At 64.6% G+C, this 27,474-nt stretch overlaps 3 protein-coding genes across 3 annotated transcripts; 2 read left to right on the top strand and 1 right to left on the bottom strand.

The window, feature by feature from the left end:
* The first annotated feature begins 211 nt into the window (after positions 1–211).
* On the top strand, positions 212–7,205 carry TEPSIN (TEPSIN adaptor related protein complex 4 accessory protein). Its single transcript, XM_087826402.1, has 13 exons — positions 212–263; positions 818–890; positions 1,097–1,188; positions 1,293–1,386; positions 1,833–1,900; positions 2,043–2,115; positions 2,215–2,286; positions 2,928–3,128; positions 3,810–3,984; positions 4,103–4,216; positions 4,332–4,410; positions 4,517–4,651; positions 5,661–7,205. The coding sequence occupies exons 1-13, from the start codon at positions 216–218 to the stop codon at positions 6,207–6,209; spliced, it is 1,773 nt and encodes a 590-aa protein (XP_087682528.1). The 5' UTR covers positions 212–215; the 3' UTR covers positions 6,210–7,205.
* Positions 7,206–8,618: 1,413 nt separating this feature from the next.
* Positions 8,619–20,555, top strand: CEP131 (centrosomal protein 131). The gene is made up of 26 exons (XM_087826408.1): positions 8,619–8,796; positions 9,577–9,778; positions 10,222–10,331; positions 10,836–10,950; positions 11,219–11,346; positions 11,819–11,929; positions 12,758–12,913; positions 13,474–13,591; positions 13,987–14,103; positions 14,244–14,394; positions 14,748–14,842; positions 15,225–15,407; positions 15,776–15,952; positions 16,036–16,161; positions 16,328–16,453; positions 17,361–17,477; positions 17,682–17,784; positions 18,085–18,286; positions 18,560–18,667; positions 18,748–18,865; positions 19,111–19,185; positions 19,345–19,487; positions 19,597–19,774; positions 19,854–20,050; positions 20,309–20,369; positions 20,442–20,555. Exons 2-26 carry the CDS (start codon positions 9,593–9,595, stop codon positions 20,514–20,516), a joined length of 3,276 nt encoding a protein of 1,091 aa, XP_087682534.1. The 5' UTR covers positions 8,619–8,796; positions 9,577–9,592; the 3' UTR covers positions 20,517–20,555.
* A 2,777-nt stretch (positions 20,556–23,332) lies between these two features.
* PVALEF (parvalbumin like EF-hand containing) lies at positions 23,333–24,291 on the bottom strand. The gene is made up of 3 exons (XM_087825774.1): positions 24,108–24,291; positions 23,747–23,882; positions 23,333–23,462 (listed from the first exon to the last, which is right to left on the bottom strand). The coding sequence occupies exons 1-3, from the start codon at positions 24,211–24,213 to the stop codon at positions 23,333–23,335; spliced, it is 372 nt and encodes a 123-aa protein (XP_087681900.1). The 5' UTR covers positions 24,214–24,291.
* Positions 24,292–27,474: the final 3,183 nt, after the last annotated feature.

The raw sequence follows: 27,474 nt of genomic DNA, 5'->3' as shown, positions 1-27,474 counted from the left end.
CCGGAACCGCGGTCTCCCAGAGCCCTATAATTGGCTGGTAGGCTGTCTGTCTTTGATCTGGGTCTTCTAATTGGTTCAGGCTCCAATTGTTTACCTAAGTCGGCCTTGGTGCCCGCCCCACGCGAGCGATTGGCCAGCGGGGCCAGCCCCGCGCGGTGATTGGAGGGACCCGGCTCCTGGCGGAAACGGGGCGGGGCCGGAAGGTGACCTGCATCATGGCGGCCGCGCCGCTGCTGCGAGACCGGCTGAGCTTCCTGCAGCGGGTGAGTGCGCGCCGCCTCCCCGGCTCGCCCCGGGCCGCAGCCACCCGCCTCCTGGGCCCGCGCGGCCCCCGCCTCCTGGCCCCTCCCGGCCCCGCGGCCCCCCGGGCGCCTCGACCCTCCTCCCCGCCCCCTGCTGTCCGCGGGGCGAGCGCGCGGCGACCCTGGGCCAGCGCCGTTCGCGGGGTCCCGGGGCGTCCTCGCGTGGCGCGCGCTCCGGTCGCGCTAACAAGGCACCGGACGCGTCGGAGCCGCTCTGGCGGCTGCTCTGCGTGCGGCCCGTGGGAGGGTCGGGCCTGCGGCCGCGTCGCCGCCCGTGCCCGCGGGTCCGGGAAGGTGGGCGGCTCGCCCCGCGGCCTCCTGCTGGGGAGAGGGGCGGCCGTGCTGGAAGCGGCCTTGCCCGCGGGTCGGGGCGGCCCTGACTCCGGAACGGGCGCACCTGGCAGCGCCCCCGGCTGCCCTCCCCGGGAGCGAGCGCCCGGCAGCCCCGCTGGCGGCCGCGGGCTCGGCCGTGTGGGCGGTGGCCGCTCAGGGGCGCGGCTCGCGCTGCCTTTCAGCTCCCGCTGCTCCTGAAGGGCACGTCCGACGACGACGTGCCGTGCCCGGGCTACGTACTCGAGGAGGTGGCCAGTATCCTTCCCGTGTGCGCGGCGGGGCCCCGGGGCCTCCCTGGGGGGCCCGGCTCTGCCGCCAGAGCCCCGGGTGTGGGCGGGGCCTGAGCCCCGGCGCTGAGGACTCGCCGGGCGCCCTGGACGCCCCGGCTCCCGCGGGGAGGGCGCGCCGAGAGGTCCGGGCCGGGGTCTCCTCGCTCCTTCCCTAACCCGAGCGCCTCCCAGAAATCTCTCACGAGTCCGCGGGCAGCAGCCAGTGCCTCCTGGAGTACCTCCTGAACCGGCTGCACGGGGGCTCAGGCCGCGTGAAGCTCAAGGTGAGGCCCTGAGCCGCCCCGAAGACCCTCCGGGGTCAGGTCGGGAGGGAGGCAGCCCGGGGTCCCCTCCGGGCCTGGCCCCACCCCACGTGACCGTCCCCCAGGTGCTGAAGATCATGCTCTACCTGTGTGGTCACGGCTCCTCCTCCTTCCTGCTCATCCTCAAGCGCAACCCCACCTTCATCCAGGAAGCTGCAGGTACCTGCGCGCAGCCCCAGGTGTCAGCCAGAGTCCCTTAGCCCAGGTTGAGCCCCCACCTCTCGGCCCTGCCCTCACCCTTGCTCCCAGTCTGGGTCCTCACTGCTATGGGTGTGCGAGGGGGCCAAGGGGCTGCAGTGGCATGTTTCTGTAAAGCACGTGGGTGGTGGGTCCTGGAGGAGGGGACCTGGGGCTCCTGGTCCCTGGGTTTGTCCAAGAAGCAGAGGTGCTCTGGAAAGTGGGGCTACCCCAGGCTTGGGGGTGCAGAAGGGACTTTAACCTGGAAGAGATGTCATGTGGGATTCGAGGTCAGACCTGTGTTTCAGAAAGCTCAGCCTGGTGCAGGGGGTGCAGGGGGGAGGGAGGCTGACCATGGGGAAAGGGCTTCAACTGCATCTCTGGAGGCCACAGTGCCCATCTCAGCCCTGCCCCTCCCTGCCCTGCAGTGTTCACGGGGCCCCCGGATCCTCTCCATGGGAACAGCTTGTACCAGAAAGTGCGGGCGGCCGCCCAGGTGAGCCCAGGACCCAGCTCACCCTGGGGTCCCCAGCTGCACTCCTGCTGTGGGACTAGAGCCCCTGTGTGTGGCCCTAGAGGTGGGGGGCAGGGACACAGTCGGGTTGTGGCTATACTGAACGTACTCATCTCCTGCCTAGGACTTGGGGAGCACCTTGTTCTCAGATACCTTGTCTCCTCCCTCCCAGCCTCCCAGGGCCCTGCCTCCAGCAGGTACACAGCTTTATCCAGCCCCCAGCCCCTTCACAGGGTTCCCCTGGGGGTGGGGAGCCTCCTCTCCCTGGTGTCAGGGTGATGCATTTCCTTCCGCAGGCATGGGCTCTCAGTCCAGGCCCCAGAACACTCTCCAGGGCTTCGGCTACAGCAAGGAGGGGGGCCACACAGGTGAGTGCTGCGTGGGCCCTTCTGTGCAGGGATGGGGGCCGGTGAGGGGTGGGGCCGGCTGTGATGAGTGACTCAGGGCAGGAACAGCTGCTGGTGACAAAAGGACATGGCTAGCCCAGTCTGCCAGGATGGCGGGTGAGGCCTGCAGCAGGGCCATGTGAGCCACGCATGGGCGCGGGGCCACATCCAGCAGTTGTGCTGACTGTGTGGTCTCAGCTCTCAGCCCCAACCCCCGGCCCTTCTGAAGCTCCGATCCCTAGAGTGGGTTTGCCTCCCAGTCCTGTCGTTACTTTGGAGATAGCATCACACTGAGGGTGTAATGCTATCTCCTCAGAGGGTGCTCAGACAGGAAAGCCCTTGTCCCCTGCACTGGCCAGAAGCTGTCCTTGAGTAGCCATGGAGGTTGAGTTTTCCGGACAAGCTCCATAGGAGGCCGCTTGCTCTGTGGGGCCTGTGAATACACTAAAGGGGAATTCACGGGAAGCTTCTAGAAGGGCCCAAGTTTCCGCCACGTGGTCTCTGCTCTGTGACTCTAGCTTGTACCCTGAGCCCAGGGCAGGGAGCAGCCATGGCCCACATCCTGGGAGGACATCAGGGGACAAGACTGAGGGTGTGATGCTATCTCCCGTCTTCTGCTGCAGGCTCTATGGGCGAGACCTTTCTCTCCACCATCCAGAAGGCTGCAGAGGTGGCCAGTGCCTTGTGCCCTGGGTCCGAGAGCCCCAGCACCCAGGGGCCCCTGCTGCAGGGTGACACCTACCAGCCTGCTATGACGCCTTCAGCCAGCCACTGCCACCCCACTCCTGGGAACCCACTCCCTGGAGCCATCCAGGGTTCCCGAGGTACCAGGGAGACTCCTCTCTTGGTGTCTAGCTTTCCCCTCCCGTGGCTTCTTCCTTCTTACCAGCAAGAACCCAGGTTCCTGCTGCAGGCAGCAGGAGCAGAGGAAGAGAGCAGCGAGCCCCACCTTGACACTCCAGTTACTCAATTGGCTATGCGGGAGCCCCGCAGAGCCAGCCATCGATGCCACGTGTGTTCCCAGTGGTCTCTGGTGGCTTCACCCAGACCGGTTCTGCCTCTTTGCCCAGCTTTGTCCCACTGTGTTCAGATTCTTTGCCAGCTGCTCTGAGTGAAATGGTCCTGGGCAGAGGGAGTTCGCTGAGGGTCCCAGCTCCTAAATGCACAGCCAGGATGTGAGCTGGGCCAGGAGCCCCAGCTGCAGCTTTCATTCACTCACCCGTTGCATTCAGGTGGCTCTGTGCCCTGACCGAGATCCTGGGCCAGGCCTGTCCAAGCCACTGTATCCACACTGAGGGCTTTGTGAGAGTCATCCCACCCTGCTGCCAGGCTTTTCAGCCTTGTGTTTCTGGAGCTGGAGCCCCGGTGGCCACCCTGTCCACATCTTGGGGCCCATCCCTCCTCCCTGGTTCCTCCTGGATCCAGCAGTCTTGGGGTCTCCTGGAGGTGGGTGTGAGGCCAGTCTGAGGCCCCCGGGTCTCACCCATGAACACCATTTTTTCTAGCAGTGAGACACCAGCCTGGGCAGGCCGGCGGGGGCTGGGAGGAGCAGGACAGCAGCCCCGGATCTCAGAGCTCTTCCCAGGAGAACAGCCAGAGCAAGGCCTCGGATGTGGGCAGTCGGTCAGGCAGTGACAGCCCCTCAGGAGCCAGCCGGGCACCCAGCGACCTGGCCGAGAGGTGAGCAAGCACCTTGGGGCTCCTCCACGCTCTGCCCCAAGATTGCATCCCAGTGGGGGTGGTTGGTATGATCTGGAAGGGCCTGGACCCTCTCCCTGACCCACCCTGTCCCTGACAGGGTTGAGGCCATGATCCTGAGCGACTGCCAGCAGGAGCTGAGCCTGGTCCAGATGGTGACACAGGGGCCACGCCCCTTCCTGAGCCAAGATGAGGCACAGTGCTTCGTCAAAGAGTGAGCTCCTGACCAACGCCCCCCTCACCCCATTCCCCCTCACCATGCCTCCTCCCCTCCCCCACTGAGGGAAAGGCCTGCCTGCCTGCCCTGCCCAAGTGCCCCCTTCCCGTAGGTGTGGGCTGCTCAACTGTGAGGCTGTGCTGGAGCTGCTGATCCGCCACCTGGGCGGGACCAGCGAGCATGTGCAGATGGTGAGTGCCGCATGAGCGCGTGTGGGGCTGCCCAGGAGATCCTGGGGACTCGGGCCTTCTGGGTGGAGCTTGCTGACCCCCCCCCCCAATCTCATCCACCCTGCAGAGAGCCCTGGGTGCCATTGCCTCCCTGGGGTGCACAGACCTGCTCTCGCAGGAGCACATCCTGTTCCTCACCCGGCCACGCCTGCAGGAGCTCAGTGCTGGCAGCCCTGGACCCGTGACCAACAAGGCCACCAAGGTGGGCAGCGGTAGGGCCCAGAGGAGTGGTTACATGGGCACCCCATCCCACTGGCCTTTTTCAGATGTGCTCCTCTTGTCCCTGTCCTTTGGACAGATTGTGCACTAGAACAGTGGTAGGGTCCTTGCCTCATGCGTGCTTGGGGTATTCCAGGCTCACTGGCCTTTTTCTGGTTCTGGACCCTTCCCTACTCAGGGTCTGACTTATTGCCCAGCAGCTCTGCCCTGCTGGTGGTGTCCTCTCTCACATGGTTCAGCTCATGTGCCACCTCCCACAGGGAGTCCTCCTTGACTACTTAGATGGGCTTATTCTGCTGTTCACTCCATGTCATAGTTTATGGGTCTGTGCTTGACCCCTAGATACGCAGCTCTTGGGGAGCAGGTACTGTTTTACCCATTTGAGTCCCCTTCCTGCTAACGCCTGAATTGTGTGGAGGATGCCTGGACCCTTTTACCAGGCACCTCTCCGCGCAGCCGGGCCCCACACCTCCACTGCCTGTTGGCATCCCTCAGCTTCTTGTTGTTTTCTTTGTGGCCACTGGAAATTCAGATCTTAGTCAACAGTTCTTAAATAGTCCTTCATCATAGCATCAGTGAGACCACGACGCAGGAGACACACAGCATAGTGGGGCATCGTAGCGGTGGTTCTAACACCGATGGTTGAAGCACGTTGTTCCCTCTGGGTGCTATCTCTGCCTGTGTGGGCTTCTCACGCCTCAGTTCGATGGCAGGGAGAACTATCCATGAGACAGCAGGAGGGGAGCAGGTCACAGGCATATGTTGGCACTTGGTGTGGCCGCTGTTTAAGCAGCTCAAGGCCAACAGCAGTCCCCCAGGTGGTGGGATGACAGTGAGGAGACTGCTGTGAGAGGGCCCATAGCCTGCTCTGCCCCCCAGCTGGCCCTGCTGTGGGCAGCGGCCTTAATGACCCTAGAGGGGAGGGTGGATCCTCCATGATTCCCCCAGAGCACAGGGACCCTCACCGACTTCCCTGTTCTCCCTCTGTCTAGATCCTAAGGCATTTTGAAGCCTCCTGCCGACAGTGTCCCCCTGCCCGGAGACCCCTTGCTGAGCCCAGCCCCGAAGCCATCCATGTGGGCCCATCTGACCTGCTGACCGACACTGTGCCCTTCGCCGGGGCCCCAGCCTTTCTCCAGCCTCTGAGTTCAACCCCGTTCTCACCCAAAGGCCCTACAGCCCCTCCGTCCCTGGATGGGTGCTCCCTTCCAGCTCTCAGGGACGCCAGGGAGGCTGACACCAGCCTGACAGGTTCCAGAGAGCAGGAGGTCAGCTCTGAGCAGGGCCTATTGGGCACGGACACTCTGAACGGAGGACCAGAGCTCGGCCCAGGCCCGGGTGACTGCCTGTGGAGCCCGGTGGCCAGTGGCAGCCACAATTCCTTGTTTGCTGGCATGGAGCTGGTGGCCTGTCCCCGCCTGGTGGAGGCCAGGACTGCTGTGGAGGAGCCCCTTCATCCCCCTTGGACATTGTCACAGAGGGTGGCAGCCAAAGGGCCTCCCAGCTCAGAGCCATCAGCTTTTGCGTTCTTAAACTCCTGACCCAGGACCCCATGACCACACCTTTCCCTCTGCCCTCAGCCCTGGATGTGTACATTGGCCTCTTCCTCACCCTGATGCCTCGGTGCAGGGAGCCACCTAGCTAGGTGGGCTTGGTGTGGATGAGCCATCCAGGAGTGAGAGTAGGAGCCCACCAACTGGGCAGAACTGCATGGTGGCCAGGGAACAGCTCACAGGGCTTGCAGACTGGGCGGGACGCACAGAGCCGTGCCGGTTTCTAGGCAGAATCGGGAGCTGAGCTCTGGTTATGATTGGCATCCGGTGGGCCCTGGGCTGCTGGGCCACCTGCCTCACAGCCATCTGGTCTGAGGACTTTAGCACACCGTCTGTGCATGTGGTCCCATCTGCAAACACTGTTGGGCCCTTTGGTGGGCAGAGGGTGCCCCTTGGCCTCCCAGGGGGGGCGGGACAGGAAAGGAGGCCTGGTGATAGAGCTTAGAGGCCAGACCCCCCCCCCCCCCCCGCCCCTTGAGCTGTCCTGAGTTTACCAGCAGAGCTCGTAATGGTACCCTGCTCCCCCATGGGGGGATATGTTAGGAGGAGAGGAGAAGGGCCCACCCGCAGGCAGCCCAGGCCATGGTACTCAGCCCATCTGCTACCTCAGTTCTTCCCCCTCCCCTCTTCCCACCAGAGGCTGGCTTTTTGGCCTTGAATTCCTGTGGTAGTGGGCGGGTAGGTGGCAGGGCCTCAGAGTCCTGTGGGGAAACCCCTACCCACCTTGCCCTCAGAAACAAGGTGTTTTTGTGTGGATTTGGAACCACTCTTGGATCTTTGTTTTTGAGCTCAGAACCCTTCCTCCTCAGGGGGGCCATAAGTAGCCACACACCTGGGTCACCGGGTTGGGGTCTTGCCTGAGTCCAGCTCCCTGTGTGACCCATGTCAGCTCCCTCTGCTGTGACTGCTTCCTGCAGACTGTGCAGGGCAGCCTTGCATGAAAGCTCTGGGACACTTCCTAAATAAACCCTATTGTCTCACAAACTGCTTTTCTTTTCTCTGTGTGTGTGTGTTTAATGAAATAGTGTTAATAAGGGGCACACTTGGAGGTCATCTTTTCTTGAGTTACGGACAGGTATTTTTTCTTAAGCTTTTCAAAGAAGTTTGCCGTAGAACTATATGGTTCTATAATTTTCTTAATTGCAAGGTTTTTAACTTTAAAATCCAGTTTCTTAAGTAGATATAGAACTATTTGGGTCCTATCTTTCTTTGTATGTTTCAGTTACTTGTGTCTTTTAAGGAATCAGTCCCTTTCATAAAAGTTGTCACATTGGCCTTGTAATTTCTGTAGGGTCTGTAATGATATTTCTGATATTTACTATTTTTTCCTCTTGGTTAGTCTGTTTAGAAGTTTATTAACATCATTGGTCTTTTTAAAGAACTAACTGGTTTTATTTTTCTGCAGCGTTTGTTTCTACTTCATTGATTTCTGCTCTTACTGCCTTCAGTGTGGTGTATTTTCCGGGTTCTCCAAGGTGGAGGCTTAGCGGGTCTGAGACCTTTGTTCTGTTCTGACATGAACACTTGAACGACTTCTCTGCTGCTTGGCCAACATCCCCTGAGCTCCGTTTACTTTTATTCTGTTCAAAATACTTTCTGGTTTCCTGCAGACTTGCCCTTTGTCCACTGGGTTATTTAGAGGTGTTTTTCTGCTATTACTGTTTTACTGATGTAGTAAGATGCCTTCTGTATGAGTTAGATTTTATTGCTAAGGTGCTTTGTGGCCCGGAATGGCCCGCGTGCACCTGGTCGGGAGCACAGGTGGGAAAAAACCCTGACTATCAGCAGCGCGAGTCCAGCAATACACGAGAGACGGTGTGAAAGGGTTCACAGCACAGCAGGCCAAGGCCGGTTTAACATCTGAAAATCGTGTAATTCGCCGCATTAGCGCAATGAAAACGCAGGAAAAGCAAGAGACAAGCTCCACGTTCATTCATGAACAGGCGCGCTCGGCAAAGCGGAGATACAAAGGCTCCGGGGTTGCGTGGGCGCGGGGCGGGCGCTGGCGCTGGGGGCCCGGGGCCCGCGTGGGCAGCGGCGCCGGGGGCTGGACCCCGGGCTCGGAGGCGGTGCCGCCCCCCCGCCCCCCGCAGCCGCCCTGCGCCCCGCCCACGCCCCGCGGCCCGCCCCGCGCCTCTTCCCCACGTTTTTGGCCCAGGCCCCGCCCCACACCAGCCGGGCCACGCCCCCTCCGGCCGCGTCCAATCCGCAGCCCGGCGCCACGGCGGCCGCCCAGGTCTCCGCGGCTCCTCCCACGCTTGGACGTCCCGAAAGACAGCCGAGCGGCCCAATGAGCTCCCGCAGCGGCCGGGGCGGCCAGCGGGAGGGCCAATCCGAGGGCGGCGCGGGCAGGAAAGGCGGGGCTCCGCCGGGCCGGGGAGGAGGCGCCGGGCTGGTTGCTGGCGCTGGTTGCTAGCTGCCGAGCGCCGCGCCGCTGCATTGTCACCGGGGCCGCGGGGCCGGGGCCGCGAGGTCGTCGGCTGGAAGCCTGGGCCCCGCGCCCCAGCCGGACGGAACCCGCGCCCCCCTCGCCCTCTGGCCCCGCGGGCCCCGCGCCCCGGCCCGGCTCGCGCAGGTGAGGGGATGCGCTGGGGAGGGGGCCCTGCCCAGGTGAGGGGCGCACGCCCCGCGCCCGTTCCCTCCCTCGGTCTTCGCGGGCAGCAGCCTCAGGTCCCGCCGCCTTGAGCCAAGCCCAGGGAGACGGGGGCTGCCCGGTGCGAGGCTGGGGGTGCCGGGCCGGCCCATCCGAGGGGAGCAGGCGGAGGCTCTGGACCCCACCTCCAGCGAGGACCCCGGGCGTGCACGCCGAGGCTTCCCGGAGCCGCCGTTTGCCATCCCGAGCCCAGCGCGCTGCCGCCGTGCGGCTGGGAAGGGGCGCAGCCTGGGCCGGCGGGCGGGGCCGGGGCCGGGAGAGGTGCTAAATTTCACCCGCGCAGCGAGCGGCCTGCGCGCCGCCCTGGGGAGCGGGGTCCGCCCGGACCCTGGGGCCCGGCGGGGGTGTGCCCTGCGCCCCTGAGCCCCCGGTGGCGGGGAGGGCTGTGCGCATTCCTCCCGACCCTGCTGGTGCCAGTGCCTGCCTGTGCCAGGTGCTGGGGCCTCAAGGTCCTGTCCTCATGGAGCTTCTGCTCTTCTGCTCAGGCAGTGCAGGGACCCACCTGTGTGGCCAGGTGGCCAGATTACCAGGTGAAGGAAAAATAAAACAGGATGAGGGAACAGAGAGTGAAGGGAGACCTCATGGCATCCCAGGGCAGGGGCTCCAGGCAGAGGGGCCCGCGGGTGCAAAGGCCGGAGGTGGTGTGCATGGGGCACTGTTCTCCGGTCGGAGGGCCTCAGCTCGCCTCTTCTTGCTGCTCAGGGCTCACTCATCCACCATGAAGGGCTCCCAGGCCATCAGTGGCCCCCCAGGGCCCCCCCAGAGCAGCCTGGAAGGCTTGGATCTGAGTCTGACGGGGCTCCCTCCACCCGTGTCCCGACGCCCCAACAGCGCCTCGGCTGCCAAGCCGATCACCCGCTCCATCTCTGTGGTCACAGGCAGTGAGTCGAAGAGGAAGGCCCTGGTGAGTGCTAGAGCTGGGGGCGTGCGTGGGTCCTGGGCCTCCCACCTCATGGGGAGTTGCCATCAGGGTGACATCTGACTCCGGGGTGAGCTCCACACCTCAGCAGGTACCTCACATCCGTCGCCCCGGGTAGCCCTGTGGCCTTTTGGAGGGCAGAAAGGACCAGGGAGGTAACTTACAGAGGTCAAGGTCAGGGTCATCTCCCCGGAGCAGAGCCCAGCTCTCCCTCCTGCTCCACCAGGGGCTGAGGGGCTCCCACTTCTTCCCAGGAAGGTGGGCTGATGGAGGCCTTGCCCAGGACCCCCAGGTGCTCCTGCCATTCCCCTCTTCTCACCACACCCACCTCCTCCCTGTAAATCTGTTCTGCATGGCCCAGCGCTGAATGAATGGGCGAGTGTTTGAAACCTTGGCCACACGATTGGTGGTTTCCTCCCTTTTTGCAGGAGGCCACAGGGCCTGGGGGCTCCAGGGCCATCAATAACCTTCGCAGGTCTAACAGCACTACGCAGGTCCACCAGCCGCAAGCCAAGCAGGCGTGGGCTGCCCCCCTCAGGTAACCCCTGAATCCCTCAGGGTTTAATTCTCGGCATTCTTAGGTAATCCCCCACATTCTTGGGTAACCTCTGGTCCCCTCAGGTAACCCCGCCTGTTCCTGTCCTGCCTCTGTCAGCCTTCCTTCCCGCCTCACCAGTTTGGGCACTGGCAGGACTGGGGCCTGAAGTGACCTTCGTTTGGGGCCAGTCCTGGGTGGGGCAAGCAGGATGTCTTGGCCTGTTATATCTGCATGTGGGGGTGTGAACCTCAAGGCCGGTGTCCCCGGCCTACTCCTCTCCCTCTATCCTTGCAGCACTTTTCCTGGGGTGTCGGGGTGGCCACAGGACAGGGCCTCACCTCTTTCAACCACAGCTGTCAGATCAGGACCAAGAATCGTTATTTTGAGCTCCAGGCTTGGGAATAGAATCCCGGCTGGTGACCTGGCCACCCCCATCTGCATTCCTGGGGTCACCTTCTGGGCCGAGGGACTGACTGTCCCTGCCTGCTGCCCTCTCTGACACAGGCCGGTGGAGCCCCCTGACTTCCTGACCGTCTTCAAGGGCAGCCCTGGTGGGAAAAAGAGGCCAGCCAGTCTGAGCAAAGCTTCTGGCGAGAAGGAGGCCACATGGAACGTCCTGGTAAGAGCCTGGACCACGTCTGAGTGTCCCATCGGGAGCAGCACCTGGTTCCCCCTTGTTTTACTGCCCTTTTGGGGGGGGAGGGATGGGGTGTGTGTGTGCCAGCTTTGACCACATCATCACATCTGGGGAGGGGTAGGAACCCCACCCCCTGACCACCCCATTGCCCCATTTGTGACTGGGGCCGTTGGGGCAGGGAAGGGGCGCGGTGTCAGCGGCATGTGTGGTGGAGTCCCAGGCTTAGGTGGCGTTCTGTGTTCACCAGCAGGACGACCAGCCCAGGGCCTTCACCTCACTGCCTGATGCCCGGAGTCCTGGCACCATGGACGTGCCAGTAGGCCCACGGAGGAGAGAGTGCACTGTTCCTCTGGCACCCAACTTCACTGCCAACAACAGGTGTGCCCTCCACAGGTGCCAGACATGGCCCACCCATCTGGGGGCAGATGCTTTGTGTTGTTTGTGGCCAGACCAGAATACGTTGGAGAGAGTGAAGGAGTGAGTGAGTGAGTGAGTGAGTGAATGACTAGCTCCCGACCCGAGGGCCCTGAGAAGGGGGCTGTAAAGGGGTGTCTTGCCCAGGCGGGCTCTGCACTGGCCTGGGGGAACCCAGACAAGCACTCCGCTGGGGGCTTCGTTCCTGAAGAGGCCAGGCCCAGGCAGGGCACACGTGGGCCCCAGGTGGCTTCATAAGGCTCCTCTGAGGTTGTTGAGTTCGAGGCTCAGCCTTGCTCAGGTCTACTTGGTGAAATACTCTGCTGGAGCTTTCCAGGTCCCAAGAGGGTCCCACTGTTGGGTGCAGTGGCCATGCAGGGGGAGACTGAGAGCATGACTTGGGGACCTGACACCTGCCTTCCATCTCTCCCGGAAGGAGCAACAAGGCCGCCGTGGGCAACTGCGTCACTACCATGGTGCACAACAACTACGCCCCCGTGGACACGGTGCCCCCCAAGAGCTCCAACCACGCGACGCCCTCCCTCAAGTAAGGGCCTGGCTCTGGCCTCTGCGTGTGTGTGAGGACACTGGCCCAGGCCGTGTGAGCCCCAGTGCTGCCGCTGTCACCTGTAGGGTGCTGGTGAGGGGACACAGACCAGGCCTGGCAGGTTCACGGATGGGTACCGATGAGGAAGCTACAGCCACCCCATGTCCCGGGCCCCTGGCTGAGTCCGGAGCCGAGGTGGGTCTCGGCAGAGCTTGGCTGAGCTGAGCTGAGCTGAGCTGAGCTGAGCAGCCCCGAGTACGTCACCCCTGTGCTCAGTCAGGGACGGCCACAGGGTTTCCTGATGTGCCTTCCCGCTCTGCTTTGGAACCCTGTGGCTTGTGAGACCTTTTTGCTTCCTTTGTTGTTGTTAATCCTCGCAGGAGGATATGTTTCCCATTGCTTTTTAGAGAGAGTGGAAGGGAGGGAGGAAGGGCGGGGAGAGAGAGAGAAACATCGATGTGAGAGAGACACATTGATTGGTTGCCTCCTGCATGCGCCTGGACCAGGGCCAGGGATCAAATCCGTAACCAAGGTACATGCCCTTGACCGGAAATCAAACCCATGACCCTTTAGCCCGAGGGCTGATGCTGTGACCACTGAGCCAAACCGGCCAGGGCCCCTTTTGCTTTTTAAATGAACTGAACCAGGCAGGCACTTGGGGAGCAGGTGTCCGTGGGGACAGACCAGCATGTGGGAACAGGGAGCAGGTCCTTCCTGGCTCCTCATGGGCTGTGGTGCCTCCTTCCAGGGCCCAGTGGGCAGAGTGTTCCTGGGGCCATGAGCAGGGCCGGGTCAGGTGCCATGAACCTCTCTTTCCCTGCCCGTCAGCAACCTCATCAAGGCGGCCACACACGAGGGAGAGGGCAGCGGCTTCGGGAAGCCACAGAAGAACCTCGCCAGCAGCAACCACGTGGCCCGGAACAACGCGGGGGCCACCGAGGGCCTGCTCAGACGGAGGGAGGTGACCGAGGAGGAGGCAGAGAGGTGACTGCGCTGGGGCGGGGAGGGGGCCCGAGGCTCCAGCGAGGGGAATTCCCGCTTAATAGCCACTTAAAATACAGAGGCTGAAAAGACCACACGCCGTCTGATTCCATTCACCTGGGACATCGGGAAAAGGCAGATCCGTAGGAATGGCAGAGCCACGGTGCCTGGGGCCTGAGACCACAGTAGAGGGGAGAGGGTCCAGTGCTCTAAAGAGTGATCACGCACACTGGCCAGGGCCCCCTTACAGCCTTTGATCTAGCACCTCCCTGGCCTGACCAGGACCACCCTGAGCTGTCTCCTGCTGGCTTTGTCTTCTCTTGAATGCTTTATGACTGGTGTGCCTGGTAATGCCCGCTCCCCCCAAGTACAGTGTTCGCTGTAGGCAGGTGGTGACCTTGGGGTATTTCCAGTTTCAGGGGATTGTGAATGGATGGGGACCGGTGGCCACCTGTGCATACGGCCGCCTGCTTGTCTGCCCTGCTGGGCCTTCTGGGGGGCTGGGGGAGGCTGTTGCTCATCCACTTGGCTCCTCAGGGGTCCTGAGTCCGCTCTCTGGCCAGGTTTATCCACCAGGTGAACCAGGCTGCCGTCACCATCCAGCGCTGGTACCGGCTTCAGGCGCAGCGGCGCAGAGACCACGCCGCCAACCTGGAGCACCTGCTGGCATCCAAGAGAGAGGTCAGTGTGGGTGTGTGAGCCACACCCCGGGCGCCAGGCGAGAACCTAGGGGTCTCAGCCGTACATGGTGGGGTTTCTGGGACCATAGGATTGAAACTAGAATGGCCCATGGCCCATACCCCGTCGGGAGCCCAACCTCTACCCTGCCCTGAGCTGCTTGCTCGGCCATTAGGGCCTGGGTATCAGGAAATGCCAGCTGGGTCCACCCCGGCTGAGAGTCCCAGCAGGTTTCTGGTTCTGGTTTCTGGTTTTGTATCAGGAGCTCCGTGATGCAGAGTCGTCTCCTTGTCCAAAGAAGCTGCCAGGAGGGAGGCTTGTTCTCTGTGGGGCAGAGACATGGCAGGTTGGAGGGCACGTGGAAGCCCCCACCTGGATCGGTCCTCCCATCTTCCCAGGGGCAGCAGAAGCGGCTGGGAGAGGGGAACCTGCTAGACTTGCACCGACAGAAGGAGGCAGCCAGGAGGAAGGCCCGGGAGGAGAAGGCGCGCCAGGCCAGACAGGCAGCCATTCAGGTGTGGGGAGGTGGCGGTGGCGGTGGCGGGATGGGGGGGACCTGGGCCGAGGTGGGACCCGTGTGCCTGAGAGTGACTGCACCTCTGGGGGGCCCCACTGTCCTGTGGGTGAGGCTGCTCAGGAGCCCCCCCCCCCCAAGGAGCTGCAGCAGAAGCGAGCCCAGAAGTCAGGCCATGCTGAGCTTGGGCTGCTGAAGGGGGCCCGGGAGACAGGGAAGCCCCAGCCGGCCCAGGAGCCGCCCCTGCGGCCTGGAGACAGTGCTCCTCAGACCCACAAGGCCAACAATACTGGTGAGTTGAGTGGGGAGAGCCCAGAGGCTGCTCTGCCCCTGCCTCCTTCTGCCTCCTGCCTCCTGTTCCTGGGGGGTGGCGTTCCCCGCAGAGGGCTGTGGCCCCTGCTGCTCGGTTGTTGGCTCCCCACCCCCCCGTGGAGGGGGGGCTTCGGTGGTATGGCAACCCCAAGCCCTGCTCCTCCTCTCTTGCCCCACTTTCTCTGGAGCTGGACACAGAGGACCCTGTAGAGCAGAGGTCAGGGGTCCCCAATGTCCCATCTAACCAGCGAAGCCTGCCGAGCCTGGCCTCTTCTCGGGTTCCTCCAGATGGGGCGGTGTGCAGGGAGGCTGACACTGTGTTTTGTTTCACAGGGGTCAGTCTCCGTACCCCAGGCCCAGAGGACCCCTGCCAGCCCGTCCCCGACTTCTCCCCAGAGCCCCGGCAGCACCCAGAGGACAAGCTGCAGGTCTGGTCACAGACCTTCCTGCCCTGTCCCTGTCCCTCCACAGCTGTGGTCACTCACCAGGAAAGGCTGCTCTACTGTGGGGATGGGGTCCCTGATGGCTCTGGGGTCCTGCTGGGTTGTCACAGATGCCCTGGGGTGGGATCCATGCCCTTGCACACAGAGAAAGCTGGAGGCTCAGAGGTTAGGTGTTGGCAAGGCCACCAGACTGAGGAGGCCAGGCCCTGACACATCCCACTTGGCTGTTCTTTTGTTTCCCTGGAGGTGGGTCTGGGTACACCCAGTCCACATGGCTGAGTGGGTGCCAGGCCTCACCCCCACGGTCCTCAGTGGTGTCGGCCTCTTATGGCCTCACTAGCTTCTTCCGCCCACCCATCTGCTATAGGACACCAGCTCCCAGGACGTGGCTGGTGAGGCCCTGGGGACAGTGGGCCCCATGGGGAGCAGGGCCAAGTGCAGGGCGACTCTGGAGGAGTTGCTGGACACACTGAAGCTGCTGGAGGAGGAACCGGAGCCACTGCCCCGCCCCAGGGCCTACCACAAGGACAAATATGCCTGGACTGACGAGGTGACCGTGGGCACCTCCCTTGACCCAGTCCCGGCACTGGCATCATCCCACGAGGGGGCCGGGAAAGCCTACTGAGCTCCTTCTTGCTTTTCTTGGGCCCCTGATGAGCATCAGATGGGGCCTTGTTGAACCCCCGTCATGAGGGCTTGCTAAGGCTCAGCACCCTCAGAATGACCCGGGGTGGGCGTGGGCACCATCTCTCCAGCGGTGCTCTGCGTGGGTCTCAGCCACCTGAGAGGCCCTTCCTGACTAGGCCCAGCTGCCCTCCTGTCCCCTCCCCTGCCCCAGGGATTCCCAAGGAGCTCCTGGAGGGCCAACCCAGATCCTTGGCTGCCCAACAGCCCCCGGCGCTGTGCCCTCCCCTGCAGGAGGATGATGCCAGCTCCCTGACAGCTGACAACCTGGAGAAATTTGGGAAGCTCAGTGCGTCCTCCAGGCCCCCCGAGGATGGGACGCTGCTCTCGGAGGCCAAGCTGCAGAGCATCATGAGTTTCCTGGATGAGATGGAAAAGTCGGGGCAGGACCGGCCTGCCGCGGCCCCCCAGGTGTGGAAGGGTCCCCGGGAGGGGCGGACGGCAGCTCTTCCCCAGGGGATGGGACCTGCCTGACGCACTGGGTGCGTCCCCAGGGGCTCGTGCTGGAGGAGGGGCTGGGGCGCCTGGAGTCTGCGTCTGAGGTGAGCGCGTCTGTGAGGCGACTGAAGCTAGAGGTGGAGGAGAGGAAGCATGCGATGGTGCTGCTGCAGAGGGCGCTGGTAACGTCACCCCGCACCGCCCGTCACTGACCCTCACCGTCAGCCACCGCTGGGTGCATCCTGCCACAGGGCTGTCACCACCTGTCCCAGGCCACCCTCTGCGGCGTGGTCTGCCCGCGCCACCCCCGAGCGGTCCTTGTCTCCTGTGTCTCCATCCCCGCCCCAGGCGCAGCAGCGGGACCTCACCGTCCGGCGGGTCAAGGAGACAGAGAAGGAGCTGGGCCGGCAGCTGCGGCAGCAGAGGGAGCACTACGAGGCCACCGTCCAGCGGCACCTGTCCTTCATCGACCAGGTGACCCCACCTGGGAAGCGGGCGCCGGGGCCGGGGAGAGGGGCAGGGCTGCAGACCAGCTCGGGCCCCGGGGAGACTTCCACGCCCACAGCCTTCCTGGCCGGGCGTTTTCCTCCCTTCTCTGGAAATGGGCTGTGTCTGCCCCTGTGGGGATGAGGCGTCCAGCGCTCGGTGGACTCGTCCAAGGCTCCCCAGCCCCCACAACCCTGCTTCCCCAGCCCAGCCTGGTGGACAGGGCACACCCGGGCTGGGGTCACTGGGAGGACCCGCTGGTGGGAGGCAGCCACAGGACACACCCTCTGGGCTGTTCCTATGCTTTCTGGGCTGTTGAGTCCTGGGTGGCGGCTCCCGTCTGTGGGGCTGGTGGGCGGCCAGGGTTCCCCAGGTGAGGGCTGCAGAAGCTCCCAGCCCTCCTGGCGCTCAGCCACGCCTCTGCCGGGTCCTGCTCTGGACAAAACGGCAGGTCTGTGAGGAGAGTAAGGAGCCAGGTGGCCTCCAGTGGTCATTAGAGACACTCTACTTGGCTGTTGTAGGTGTGTCCAAACTGAGGCTCTGCCTGGAGCCCTCGATGAGGCTGGTGCCATCCTGGGGCCATGGTGGAGGGGCTCATAGCCAAGGCCACTGTCCCCAGCCATCCCCATCCTGGCTTCTCTGGCACTAGTCGGAAGCCCTGAGGGTGGGGAAGTGGAGGGGGCTGGTGGCAGCTGCAGCCCCTTGTCCACATGCACACAGCCCTCCCAGTCTAGGTGGGAGGGAACCCAGGGGCTCGGGGTGGTGGCCCCGGCCCTATGTGGTGTGCGGGCCCCCAGACAGGGGGAGGTAGGAGTCACGCAGGGTGTCAGGGATCATGCGGAGGGTGGGGGGCTGACCTCAGCGCAGCAGCTCACCTCCCGCTCCTTGACCGCAGCTGATCGAGGACAAGAAGACCCTGGGGGAGAAGTGCGAGGCTGTGGTGGCCGAGCTGAAGCAGGGGGACCAGAGGCGCAAGGAGAGCGAGGCCCAGATGCGGGCGCAGCATGAGCTGGTGAGACCACGCCGCCAGGAGCCTTTCCCTGGCCTCGAAGCGACAGTCACGGAGCTTGGGACAGGGTCGTGGGAGGGTGCGGCGTGCCAGCCGCCCACACCTGGCGAGCCCCCTTGCCAAAACCCAGAAGGTGCCGGGGCGGCGGCATTCCTGTCCCCCGCTTCCTGCAGCCCCTCTGCCGACTGCTCGCTTTCCTGCTGGTAGGAGATTAAGAAACTGAGAGAGCTGATGAGCGCCACTGAGAAGGTCCGCAGGGAGCAGTGGATGAGCGAGAAAACCCGGAAGATCAAGGAGATCACAGTCAGAGGTGGGCGGCCGCGGGGTCTGAGTGAGGACGGTGGCTTCAGTTACGTGGGGGCAGCGGAGCAGGTGACGCAGACCTCAGGCGGCGCAGCCCCCTGGCCGCCGGGCCCGAGCGACGGGTGGGGGGTCGCAGCACTGCCGGAGGGGAGAGGAGTGAGCTGGAGCCCCGGGGGGCCCTGGCTGGACCGCAGCCCTGCTGTCAGTGGGTGAGAACCGAGGGTCCCCTGCAGCGCTGGTGGTGAGGGCAGGGCCCCTACCTAGCCCTGGGCCGAGGTCGGGTCCCTGCAGCGCCCTGCCCCCCCAGGCCTGGAGCCCGAGGTCCAGAAGCTAATCGCCAAGCACAAGCAGGAGGTGAAGAAGCTGCGGAGCCTGCACGCGGCCGAGCTGCTGCAGGCGGACGAGCGAGCGGCACAGCACTACGGGCGCCAGGCGGAGGCGCTGCGGGAGCAGCTGGAGCGGGAGAAGGAGGCGCTGGCCCAGCAGGAACGTGAGCGCTCCCAGCAGCGGTGGGTGTCCCCGTCCTGGCAGCCTCACTGGGGGCGCAGGGGCCGAGGTCCGAGCACAGCTGGGATGAGCCTGGACAGCCCCCCCCCCGAGGGAGGCCAGACCCCAGAGTGAGGCCTGGACGGCTTCGTACATGGACAGCACCCTCCTTCCCCAAATCCGCCCTCAGGGCGGCGGGGGACCGGGACGTGCCCACGCTGACGGCAGTGCCAGGTGGGTGCTGAGCAGGCGGCCTCCCCACCCCAGCCCCAGCCCCAGCGGTCCTTCCTCCACAGCTTGGAGCAGCAGCTGGAGCAGGAGCAGAGGGACCTGCAGCAGCTTCGAAGGAGGCTGTACAGCGAGGTGGCCGAGGAAAAGGAGCGGCTGGGCCAGCAGGCCGCCAGGTGCCTCGGGAGGGACTCCCCGCCCTCTGCCTGCCCCCGCCCCCCCCCCTCCCGTGCACTGACCTCTGCGGGGCCTGCAGGCAGCGGGCTGAGCTGGAGGAGCTGAGGCGGCAGCTGGAGGAGAGCAGCTCTGCCAGGGGCCGGGCCCTGAGGGCCGAGTTCGAGAAGGGGAGAGAGGAGCTGGAGCACAGGCACCAGGTCTGCGTCCGTCCCGCCTGCCCCTGCCGGCCGTGTGGGGAGCCCTGTCCTGGCGGTGCAGGGAGAGACCGAGTCAGGGGCACCGCCAGGGCCAGCCCCCGGGGCAGCTGTGGAGCACTGGCGAGCCCGGGTTCATAGGCCAGGGCTCCCCAGCCTGCTCCCCACAGACCCCCGGCTGGGCCAGGCCACAGGGCCCAGGGGGGTGGCGGCCTGGGAGGCTGCTCTCACGGGTTGCCCGCCCCCAGATGGAGCTGCAGGCCCTGAAAGACCAGCTGGAGGTGGAGAGGCAGATGTGGGAGGCCAACTGTGCCAAGAAGGAGGTGGGTGCTGCGGGCAGGCGGGGGCTGGCCCCCTTCCCTCTCCCCTCCCACGCAGCACCCAGCAGCCAGGCATCGGTGTGGGCTCTGCCCCTGGCCCGTCCCTGGGCCTCCTCCCACCGCCTTAGCTGTCCCCACAGAGCCCTTGCACCTCTTCTCCAGGAAGCGTGGCTGCTGAACCGGGAACGGGAGCTGAAGGAAGAGATCCGCAGAGGCCGAGACAAGGACATCGAGCTGGTCATCCACCGGCTGGAGGCCGATATGACGCTGGCCAGGGAGGAGAGCGAGAGGGCCGCCGAGAGCCGGTGAGGCCTGTCCCACCGGGCGCTGAGGCTGGGCCTTGCCCTTCCGCGCGGGGCTGCCGGGCTGCCCCCTGCGGACCCTGCCTGCTGACCCTGCGCCTCCGTCCACCAGCGTTAAGCGCATCAGAGACAAGTACGAGGCGGAGCTCTCGGAGCTGGAGCGGTCAGAGCAGAAGCTGCAGGCCCAGTGCGGGGAGCTGAAGGGGCGGCTGGCGGAGGCCGAGGGGGAGGCCGCTCGCCTGCAGGGCCTGGTGCGGCAGAAGGATAAGGCCCTGGCGGAAGTGAAGGCGGTGAGGCGGGCGGGAGCGGGCGGTGGGCCCCAGCCCCCCTTTGCCTGGGCTCCGGCTCACACCGTCCCTGCCGGCCCAGGTGAATGAGCAGCTGCTGGGCGAGAGGAGCGGCCTGGCCCAGGTGCTCCGCCAGGAGTTCGCCGACCGGCTGGCGGCCTCCGAGGAGGAGAACCGGCAGGTCAGGGCTGAGCTGGCCGAGCTGCGGGCACAGCAACGGCTGGAACTGGAGCAGCTCAGGCGGGAGAAGCAGGCGGAGCTGGAGGACCTACACGCGAGGTGGGTGCTGGCCTGAGGGGTCCCCGGACGCACGGCAGGGTGGGGAGGCCGCAGCTCCAAACGGGGAGCCCTGGCTGAGGAAGTTGAGGGCCGGGCTGTCCCAGCCGACACGGAGCAAGTGTCCTCAGCAGACAGCCAGTGCCCACCGTCAGCGGGCTGGGACGGGGCGGTCAGGACCACTGCCCCTCCTGCTGTCTGGGGGTGGAACCCCCCCTGCCATCCGCAGGCTCCCCCAGAACTCTGCCGTGCATCCCGCAGGGTGAAGGTGGCCCTGGCCAAGAAGGAGGCGGCCGTGAGCAGCCTCCGGAAACAGCACGAGGTGGGTCCTGCGGCGGCCGGTGCCCCGGGGGTGGGGGTGGCCCGGCCCGACCACGGTGGACACGTGTTGCAGGCCGCAGTGAAACGGGCAGACCACCTGGAGGAGCTGCTGGAGCAGCGTCGGCGGCCACTCCCGAGCACCAAGTGACACCCGCCCCCTCGACGTGGACACGGACACGGACACGGACACGGACATGGACATGGATGCGCAGCAGCAGCAGGCGGGGCCCTGGCGGGAGGGGGATCCGCCCTCTTCTTCCCTTTGCCCCGTTTGCCTGCCCTGCAGCTGTGGCTGCATTTTAACAGTAAAGAGCTGTTTTTTAATACCGTGTCCCCTGTTTGTCTCTCTCCTGGGGTCCTGAGGGGCTGCAGGTCACCCAAGGGCCCCCTCTGCAGAGTGGCCCCAGCTCAGCTCTGCTCTCCGCCTGACTCCCAAGTTCCCTGCCTGCCCCGCCACCCCCAGCTCGAATCCTGTGTTCCAAGGTGACCCTGTCCAAGGGCCCCGGGCACCCTCTCCCGCCCACCATCCCATGCCTCCTCCCCGACCCATGCCAGGAGCCCCAGCCGTGAGGAGGGTGGAGAGAGTCAGGGCAGGGGAGCGGGGGGCAGCAGATGGGGCTCCCCTCCTTGGGAGGCTAGCTGCCCCCCTTCCACTTGGCTGTCTGGATGCCGCTGCTCTGGTCAGGGTATGGGGTCCAGGCCGCCTGGGCGACCCCTAGTTGTCCAGGAAGTCCCTCCTGCTCCCACAGTATGGGGGGACCCACTTGTGGGATTGCTGCAGCGCCTCCAGGTGGAGATTGAGCCCCTCCCTCTCCCTCTAAGGGCCCTGGGGGATTTGGGCTCCTTTGGGTCTGAGTCCCAGCAAAGGTCACTCTCAGTCCGACTGCCAGCTGGACATGGGGACAGCAGCAGACTCCTCCTGGGCCCTTTCTCATCCCCCCCTTGGGATGTGTCAGGGCCACAGTTTCCTCTGCAGAGAGGGCTTTTCCTGCTTTCCTGGCAGAGGTCTAAGGGAGAGGAAGGCTGGCTTGGTGGGGCTCTGGGAGGGTCGGGGCTCAGCCTTGGGCACCTTAAGTTCCAGACACTTCCCTCATGTGAAATGGGGTGTCAGGGAGCCAAAATGGGTGCAGGAGCCCCGAGTCCAGGAGAGAGGTCTGGGTGGGAGCTGCCGGCCCCCAGGTGGTACTTAGGCCACAAAACAAGAGCTGACCAGGTGGGCAAATGGGTGGGGCAGAGGCCTGGGGCAGGGTGGGTGGGATCCTCCATTAGGAAGAGCTTGGGGAGAAGTGGGGCATGAAGGGGAGGCAGGAGGAGGCTAGGAGAGGCAGGCAGAGAACTGACCCCTGGACGTGTCCAGGCCAGAGTGAGTGGCCCAGGGCACACGCCTGGGTCCCCCGTGGGCACACCCTGGGGCTGCAGGTGTCCCTGTGCTGTGCTCACACAGCTGCTCTGTGGGCCCCAGGTGGCCCAGGGACCAGCCTGGCTTGAATCCTGAGCAGAGTTCAGCCGGGCTTTGGAAGGAGCTCCTGGAGGGGTCTGGGCCCAGAGAGCATCGTGGGGGGGCCTCTGGGAGGGGCCAGGGCTGGTGATGGGATCACCCTCTGTGGGAGCCTGCAGTGAGGTGGGGACAAGGGGAGGCGGAGGGACAGGGATAGGGGCTGGACATGCTCACCCGCGCTCCCCTCAGCTGTCCCCAGAGACCTGCAACCCTGCCCCCAGCTCACGCAGCACCCGCCCCACAAACACACACAGGCCAAGTCGTTCATTTAATGCTGGTTTTACTCCATTTCCCTGGCACAGGTCTCGCCCACCCCCACCGTCTCCTTGGCGGGGCACACGCTGTCCCCCTGCCCCTCAGGCCCTTGGGCCAGGGCTGGGCGTGGTGCTATTTCTTCTTTGGGATTTTCTCCTTTTTGTAAGTTCAGAAAATTCTAGAGCAGAAGACAGATGTCTAGTAAAGAACCCCCCTGCCTTGTGCCCCTGCCAGGGCCCTGTAGGTCCAACGGGGAGGTGTGCCCCCTTTATGAGCAGGGACCCCACAGTGCTGGGGCCCTGCGTCCTGCCCTCTGAGCCCTGCCAAGGAGCAAGAGGGACCAAAACTGCCCTGCCCGAGCACCCACACATGCTGGGTGCCCTGCACCCACCCACCCGGGGTTCAGGATGGACTGGGTTTTGGCAGAGACCCTCCAAATTCAGAGCCTCTGCCCGCCTTCATTGGGGAAACTGAGGCACGGAGGGGCTGGGGGCTCAGTCTTAAGCAAGCCTCTCGGCCACCCCACAAGTCAGTTTGCAGGAGCGGAGGCCTGGGAGTGAAGATGGGCCCCCAGCTGGCGGGGTGTCTGGAGGCTCCTCTGCCTGGGGCCCAAAGCCTATGCTCCCCCTTCCCAGGACCACCTGGCCGCCCTCCACCCCTGCCCCCCAGGCCCAGGGTGGCAGCTGGGGAGGGTGCGGGTGCAGAATGACCCAAACCACAGGAGAGCCTCAGGGAAGGCCTGCAGCCCCACAAATGCCAATTCTCCTGTGGCAGCCCCCCCCCTGCCCACCCCACACCCGTCCCCTGGGCCGCAGCCCACACCCACCCACCTCCCTCCTTCTGTGTCCACCCCTGCAGCCCCTCAGGCCCTGGTTCCTGCCTCCCTCCTCACCTTGAATGTGCCCCACCCCCAATACCCTACCAGGGACCCTTGGCCTGAGGCTGCCCAGGTGACCTTCCCTAAAGCCAGCTCAGTGGCCCTCACGGCCCTGCCACACTCAGCATCTCTGAGACTCAGTTTCCCCATCCGTGAGTTGGGGGGGTGGCACCCATCCCAGACGCCTGTGAGCTTCGTGGGACAGGCCAGCGCCCGGCAGCGGGGAGCCGCTCAGCTCTGCACCGAGAGGGACAAGTGATGCTGGGCCAACTGCTGGAGTGTGAGCGACCCCGGGGCGGCCTGGAGGGGCGGGGCGGGAAGGACAGGACCTCCGTCAGTGCCGCCCACCTTCGAAGTCAATCCTCCCGTCCCCGTCGGCGTCGGCTGCCTGGATCATGGCCTCCGCCTCCTCATCTCTCAGCGGGGCGGCGGGCCCGCTGCTGGGGATGGTGGACAGGACGTACCTGGGCCAGGTGGACCCGGGTCAGAGCCAGGGCGTCTGGCCAGTGCCGGATGGTTTGCCAAGTGCTCGCTCCCCACTTTACAGGTGGGGAAACTGAGGCCCAGCTAGAGCCGGGTCTGGTGCTGTCCCTGTGGCCCTGGGCGGCCTGGCCCTGCCTCCCGAAAGGTCAGGGGGGGCCACTGGGGGTGTCGGGTCTGCTGGGGTGGGCGTGGTGGCGTGGACCAGGCCGGGGCCCGGGCTCAGCCCCCCAGTAGCCCCCACCCGCCCTCGCGCACTGCCTGTTACTTGATCTCGTTCCACTCGATGAAGCCGCTCTTGTCCTTGTCGAGGGTCTGGAAGGCCTTGCGGATGACGCCCTCCAGCTGCCCCGAGGCCTGGAACTTCTGCATGTACTCGAAGAACTTGAGGTAGTTGAAGGAGCCTGGGATGACCGGGTCGGGTCAGCGGCGCCGCCTCAGGGGGGCTGGGCCCAGAGGGAGGCCCTGCCCTGGGGTGGGGGCTGCTGGGTCTGTCCCTCCCCCGTGTCCTGGCCGGTCAGCCCAGGGCGGGAGGAGCTCGCAGGCCGCTCCCCACTCCCCGAGCCCACTGCCTCCTCCGCCACGGTGGGCCGGCCCGGCGGGGGTGCCTCGAGAGGGGGCAGCTGTACCGTGATGCCTCATGTCCGTGGGCAGCAGGTCTAGGTCCTTGTCCGACAGGGAGGTGCCCATGGCCAAGGCCACCTTCTTCATCTGGGAGGAGAATTCCTCACCCATCCTGGCCCTGCCGTGGACAGGAGCCAGCTCAGTGTGCGCAGCGGGAGGGGCCCTCCGCTCGGACCCTGCACGGTGCCGGCTCCTGCCCTGAGTGGGGTCCCTAGGGGCCCAGGCCAGACCTCCGGGCCCCTGATCTTGCAGAGGCCCCTGTGCCCAGGGCCCCAAGGAGGACGAGCCTGAGCCCCCACCTCTTGCTAGCTGGACACCTTGAGGTATTTCACCCATTTCACAGAAGAGACTAAAGGTCTGAGACAGTAAGCGATGCACAGCAGTTCCTTCACTCTGCTCAGGAGAGGTGGCATTGGCAACCATCCGATCCCTCCGTGCTGCCAGGGGAATTCCCTGTGTCCTTCAAGGCCCATCTCAAAGCCACCTCCTCTGGGAAGCCTTCCTGGTTACCTAAGCATCACTTCTTCTGGCCAAAACTCAAGGCCCAGGGGCTTGGCCTCACTCTCCCGGCCCCCAGACAGTGGGCCCTGGTCGTCCCTGCCGGACGCTGACCACCTGCGGTGGGGTGTGCTGGGTCTGGGCCAGTCTGGAGCTGGCCTTGGACTGAGGGAGGCCCAGAACTCTCCATCAAGCGGGGTGACCACTGCTCCTTTCCAGGCCCTCAGGAGGTACATCTGCCCACAGCCCCTGAGCACACATGTGCACGACCCTGTCCCCACTTCATGCAGAGCCACCAAGGCAAGTGCCCCCAAGGCAGGCAGGGGTCTGGGCACAGGAAAGGGGCCAGCAGTCGGGGACCAGGCTGTCCTGTGCCCCTCACAGTAGTGCCTTATGACCTACTGAGCTCTTGGGTTGCTGTCCCCAGAGGGGGGGTTAGGTTCTGGGGCTCGTGGCAAAGCAGCTATTTCAGAGGCTGCTTGGCCCTCTCAAAAGTTCACCGGGGGATGGAAACTTCTGGAACATCTCCTGCTCCTGGGAGGGCCTGCCCTGTGGCCGGCGGGTCTGAGCAGCCCAGGCCGTGGTCGGAGGAGTCTCAGAGGTTGCACTCAACCCTGGCAGCCCTGGGACTGGGGCCTGCTTCCTGACCCTGGGTGGGCCCCTGTCTGCTCGGCCCCCTCACAGGGTCACGTGAGGAGCCGCGAGGAAAGGGAGATGGTGGGGAAAGGCTTTGGGCCCTGCGAGGGTCCAGCCCCCTTTATCCCTCCCTCCCCTCCCACCTCACTGCCCTCCACAGCCAGAGCTGGCCGGGGCTTTAACGCCTGGCTGAGACCCCTCAGACCCTCACGTGTCCCAGCGCTGCTGTGTCCTGGATGCCCCCCAAGGCTGGCAGGCACCTCCCCCCAGACCACTGGACTGCCCACGTGGCCTCCTGAGGGCTGTGGTCTGCATCCAGCAATAGCCAGTGATCCCTGAGTGGGTTCAGGTGCTGATATGGGCCAGAGGGGGCGGGAGAGGTGATGGGTGCAGCAGGGGCCCCATCTGGACGGGCTGGCACAGGGCCCCAGAGTTGGCTCAGTGTGTCCGTCTCAGGGCCCCAGAGTCAGTGGGTCCGTCTGCTTGGACCCTGGGGCCTGCCAGGCCTCCTTGCCCCCTTCAGCCCTTGGGGTCCCCAGGTCAGCTGCTAGGTCTCAGTTTCCCCATCACAGCTGCCCTCTTTACCTGCACAGGCCCACGTGCCCACCTCCCTGCAGACCCCTGCAGCTGCCTTCAGACTGGGGCTCCCTGGACCTGCCTGGGGTCCCAGGATCCTGCTGAGGCGCACGCTTGGGCCCAGGCTACCCCTCCCTGGTGGGCTCACCTCCGCCGGGCTTCCCTCGAGGCTCTGCTCTTGGAGGCGGGTCAGGCTGGTGCTAAGAGGCTGCGGGGGCTCCAGCCTTTATACCTGTTGCCGCCTGGCCTGTTTACAGCTTGGGGCTTCAGCTGTCCCTCCACCCTTCTTGGGCACTCCATCCTGGTGCTGGCTGCCCCCAGGGGCTCACTGGCACTTGGCGCATCCACACCAGGCCGGGCGGACTTACCATGAGCAGTGCCCAGCCTCCCTGAGCCCGCGGTGGGGGTGGGGAGAGCAGAGTTTCTGTCAGTCACAAGAGGTCCCACCCTGCCTGCTGGCCTCACAGAGGCGAGGAGGTGTTGGGGTCCTGGAGGGGGCTGGCTGGTGCCACCATGGTCACTGGGGGGTGCAGGCTGGCCAGCGAGCCTAGGAAGACAGCAAAAGATGCTGGAGAAGGAGGCCTCCTCTGCTAAGCAGCCAGGCTGGGCAGCCACCTTGTGCCTGGGGTCACTTTGGGGGGCCAGGGAGCCAGGCCAGCAGTGTCCCCTGGGGCACATGGAGCAGGGCTCTGTGACCCCAGCAGGGCTGGCCTCTCTCCCCAGGCAGGACCCTCACAGGGCAGTCACGAGGGTGAGAACAGGGGGACCAGAAAGGGACACACCACCGATTTTGCAGAAACATCTTCCCAACCCCTGAACCACCAGCTCCCCTCTGTGCCAGTTTCTGCCTGTTGTCATAGTGGCCGTGAGGTTTCTCTTGCCCTGGGGACGTTCACCATGTGGCACTACCGCTGGGTGACCTAAAACAGCTCCGTGCAGGCCGGGGAGCTAGGGGTGTCCCAGTGCCCTCCTTGACTGGCCACCCACTGGGCCTCCAGCAGGTCCCCTTGTTTTTGTCATTGCAGGTGGCGTTTTGATATGTCTCTGTCCAAGGGACTGTGCCGTCAGTTCTCAAGAGCGGGGTGACCAGGATGGGCTTCGGAAGAGTCCATGCTCCTGACTATTCTCCCAAAAGGTTAACCCAGATCCCCCAAACAAGCCGGGTGCTGAGCCCAGGTGGGTGGGGCGGGCCACCTCCCTGCATGTCCCTCATACTACAATCTTGTCCCCGCAGCACCGGACACCCCACGTGCGTGTCCCACCGTGAAACATGCTTGGCGTGAAAGGGGGGCACATGACGTGCTACGGCTGAACGTGACGTCCTGGTGCCGAGTGGAGGAAGCCAGGCACAAGGGCCACGCACCGAGTGCCCCTGCTCCGCGGTGTCAGTGTCCAGGGACAGGGTGCCGATGGGTGCCTGCTGGGGCTGGAGGGCGGGCGGCTGGGCAGTTAGGGTTTCCGGGTGCGGGTCTGATCTAGAGCAATGGAAACGTTCGGGAAAGGTGGCAGCTACGCGGCACTGACTCCATGAAATGCCACTGGATTCTTCACATGAATACGGTTTTTTATGTTATGTGAATTTCACCCCAGTGGGAAAAAAGAAGAAATATGCAGAGCGAGAAACAGTGCTTTTAATAAATCATAAAGAAGCAGGTAGCACCC

Source organism: Miniopterus natalensis, chromosome 17 (assembly GCF_054644295.1).
Source record: "Miniopterus natalensis isolate mMinNat1 chromosome 17, mMinNat1.hap1, whole genome shotgun sequence".
Classification (NCBI taxonomy): Eukaryota; Metazoa; Chordata; class Mammalia; order Chiroptera; family Miniopteridae; genus Miniopterus; species Miniopterus natalensis.
This window is presented reverse-complemented; position numbering and strand designations above follow the sequence as displayed.

Excerpts from the sequence above, each read along its gene's own strand:
- PVALEF (XM_087825774.1), bottom strand. The coding sequence starts at position 24,213 with ATGGGTGAGGAATTCTCCTCCCAGATGAAGAAGGTGGCCTTGGCCATG. Across the intron at positions 23,883-24,107 it reads CACGGACATGAGGCATCACG|GCTCCTTCAACTACCTCAAG; the intron begins GTACAGCTGCCC and ends CGGTCATCCCAG. Across the intron at positions 23,463-23,746 it reads ATCGAGTGGAACGAGATCAA|GTACGTCCTGTCCACCATCC; the intron begins GTAACAGGCAGT and ends CACCTGGCCCAG.
- TEPSIN (XM_087826402.1), top strand. The coding sequence starts at position 216 with ATGGCGGCCGCGCCGCTGCTGCGAGACCGGCTGAGCTTCCTGCAGCGG. Across the intron at positions 264-817 it reads GGCTGAGCTTCCTGCAGCGG|CTCCCGCTGCTCCTGAAGGG; the intron begins GTGAGTGCGCGC and ends GCTGCCTTTCAG. Across the intron at positions 4,217-4,331 it reads GCACAGTGCTTCGTCAAAGA|GTGTGGGCTGCTCAACTGTG; the intron begins GTGAGCTCCTGA and ends CCCTTCCCGTAG.
- CEP131 (XM_087826408.1), top strand. The coding sequence starts at position 9,593 with ATGAAGGGCTCCCAGGCCATCAGTGGCCCCCCAGGGCCCCCCCAGAGC. Across the intron at positions 15,953-16,035 it reads GGCCTGCCGCGGCCCCCCAG|GGGCTCGTGCTGGAGGAGGG; the intron begins GTGTGGAAGGGT and ends GTGCGTCCCCAG. Across the intron at positions 16,162-16,327 it reads TGCTGCTGCAGAGGGCGCTG|GCGCAGCAGCGGGACCTCAC; the intron begins GTAACGTCACCC and ends TCCCCGCCCCAG.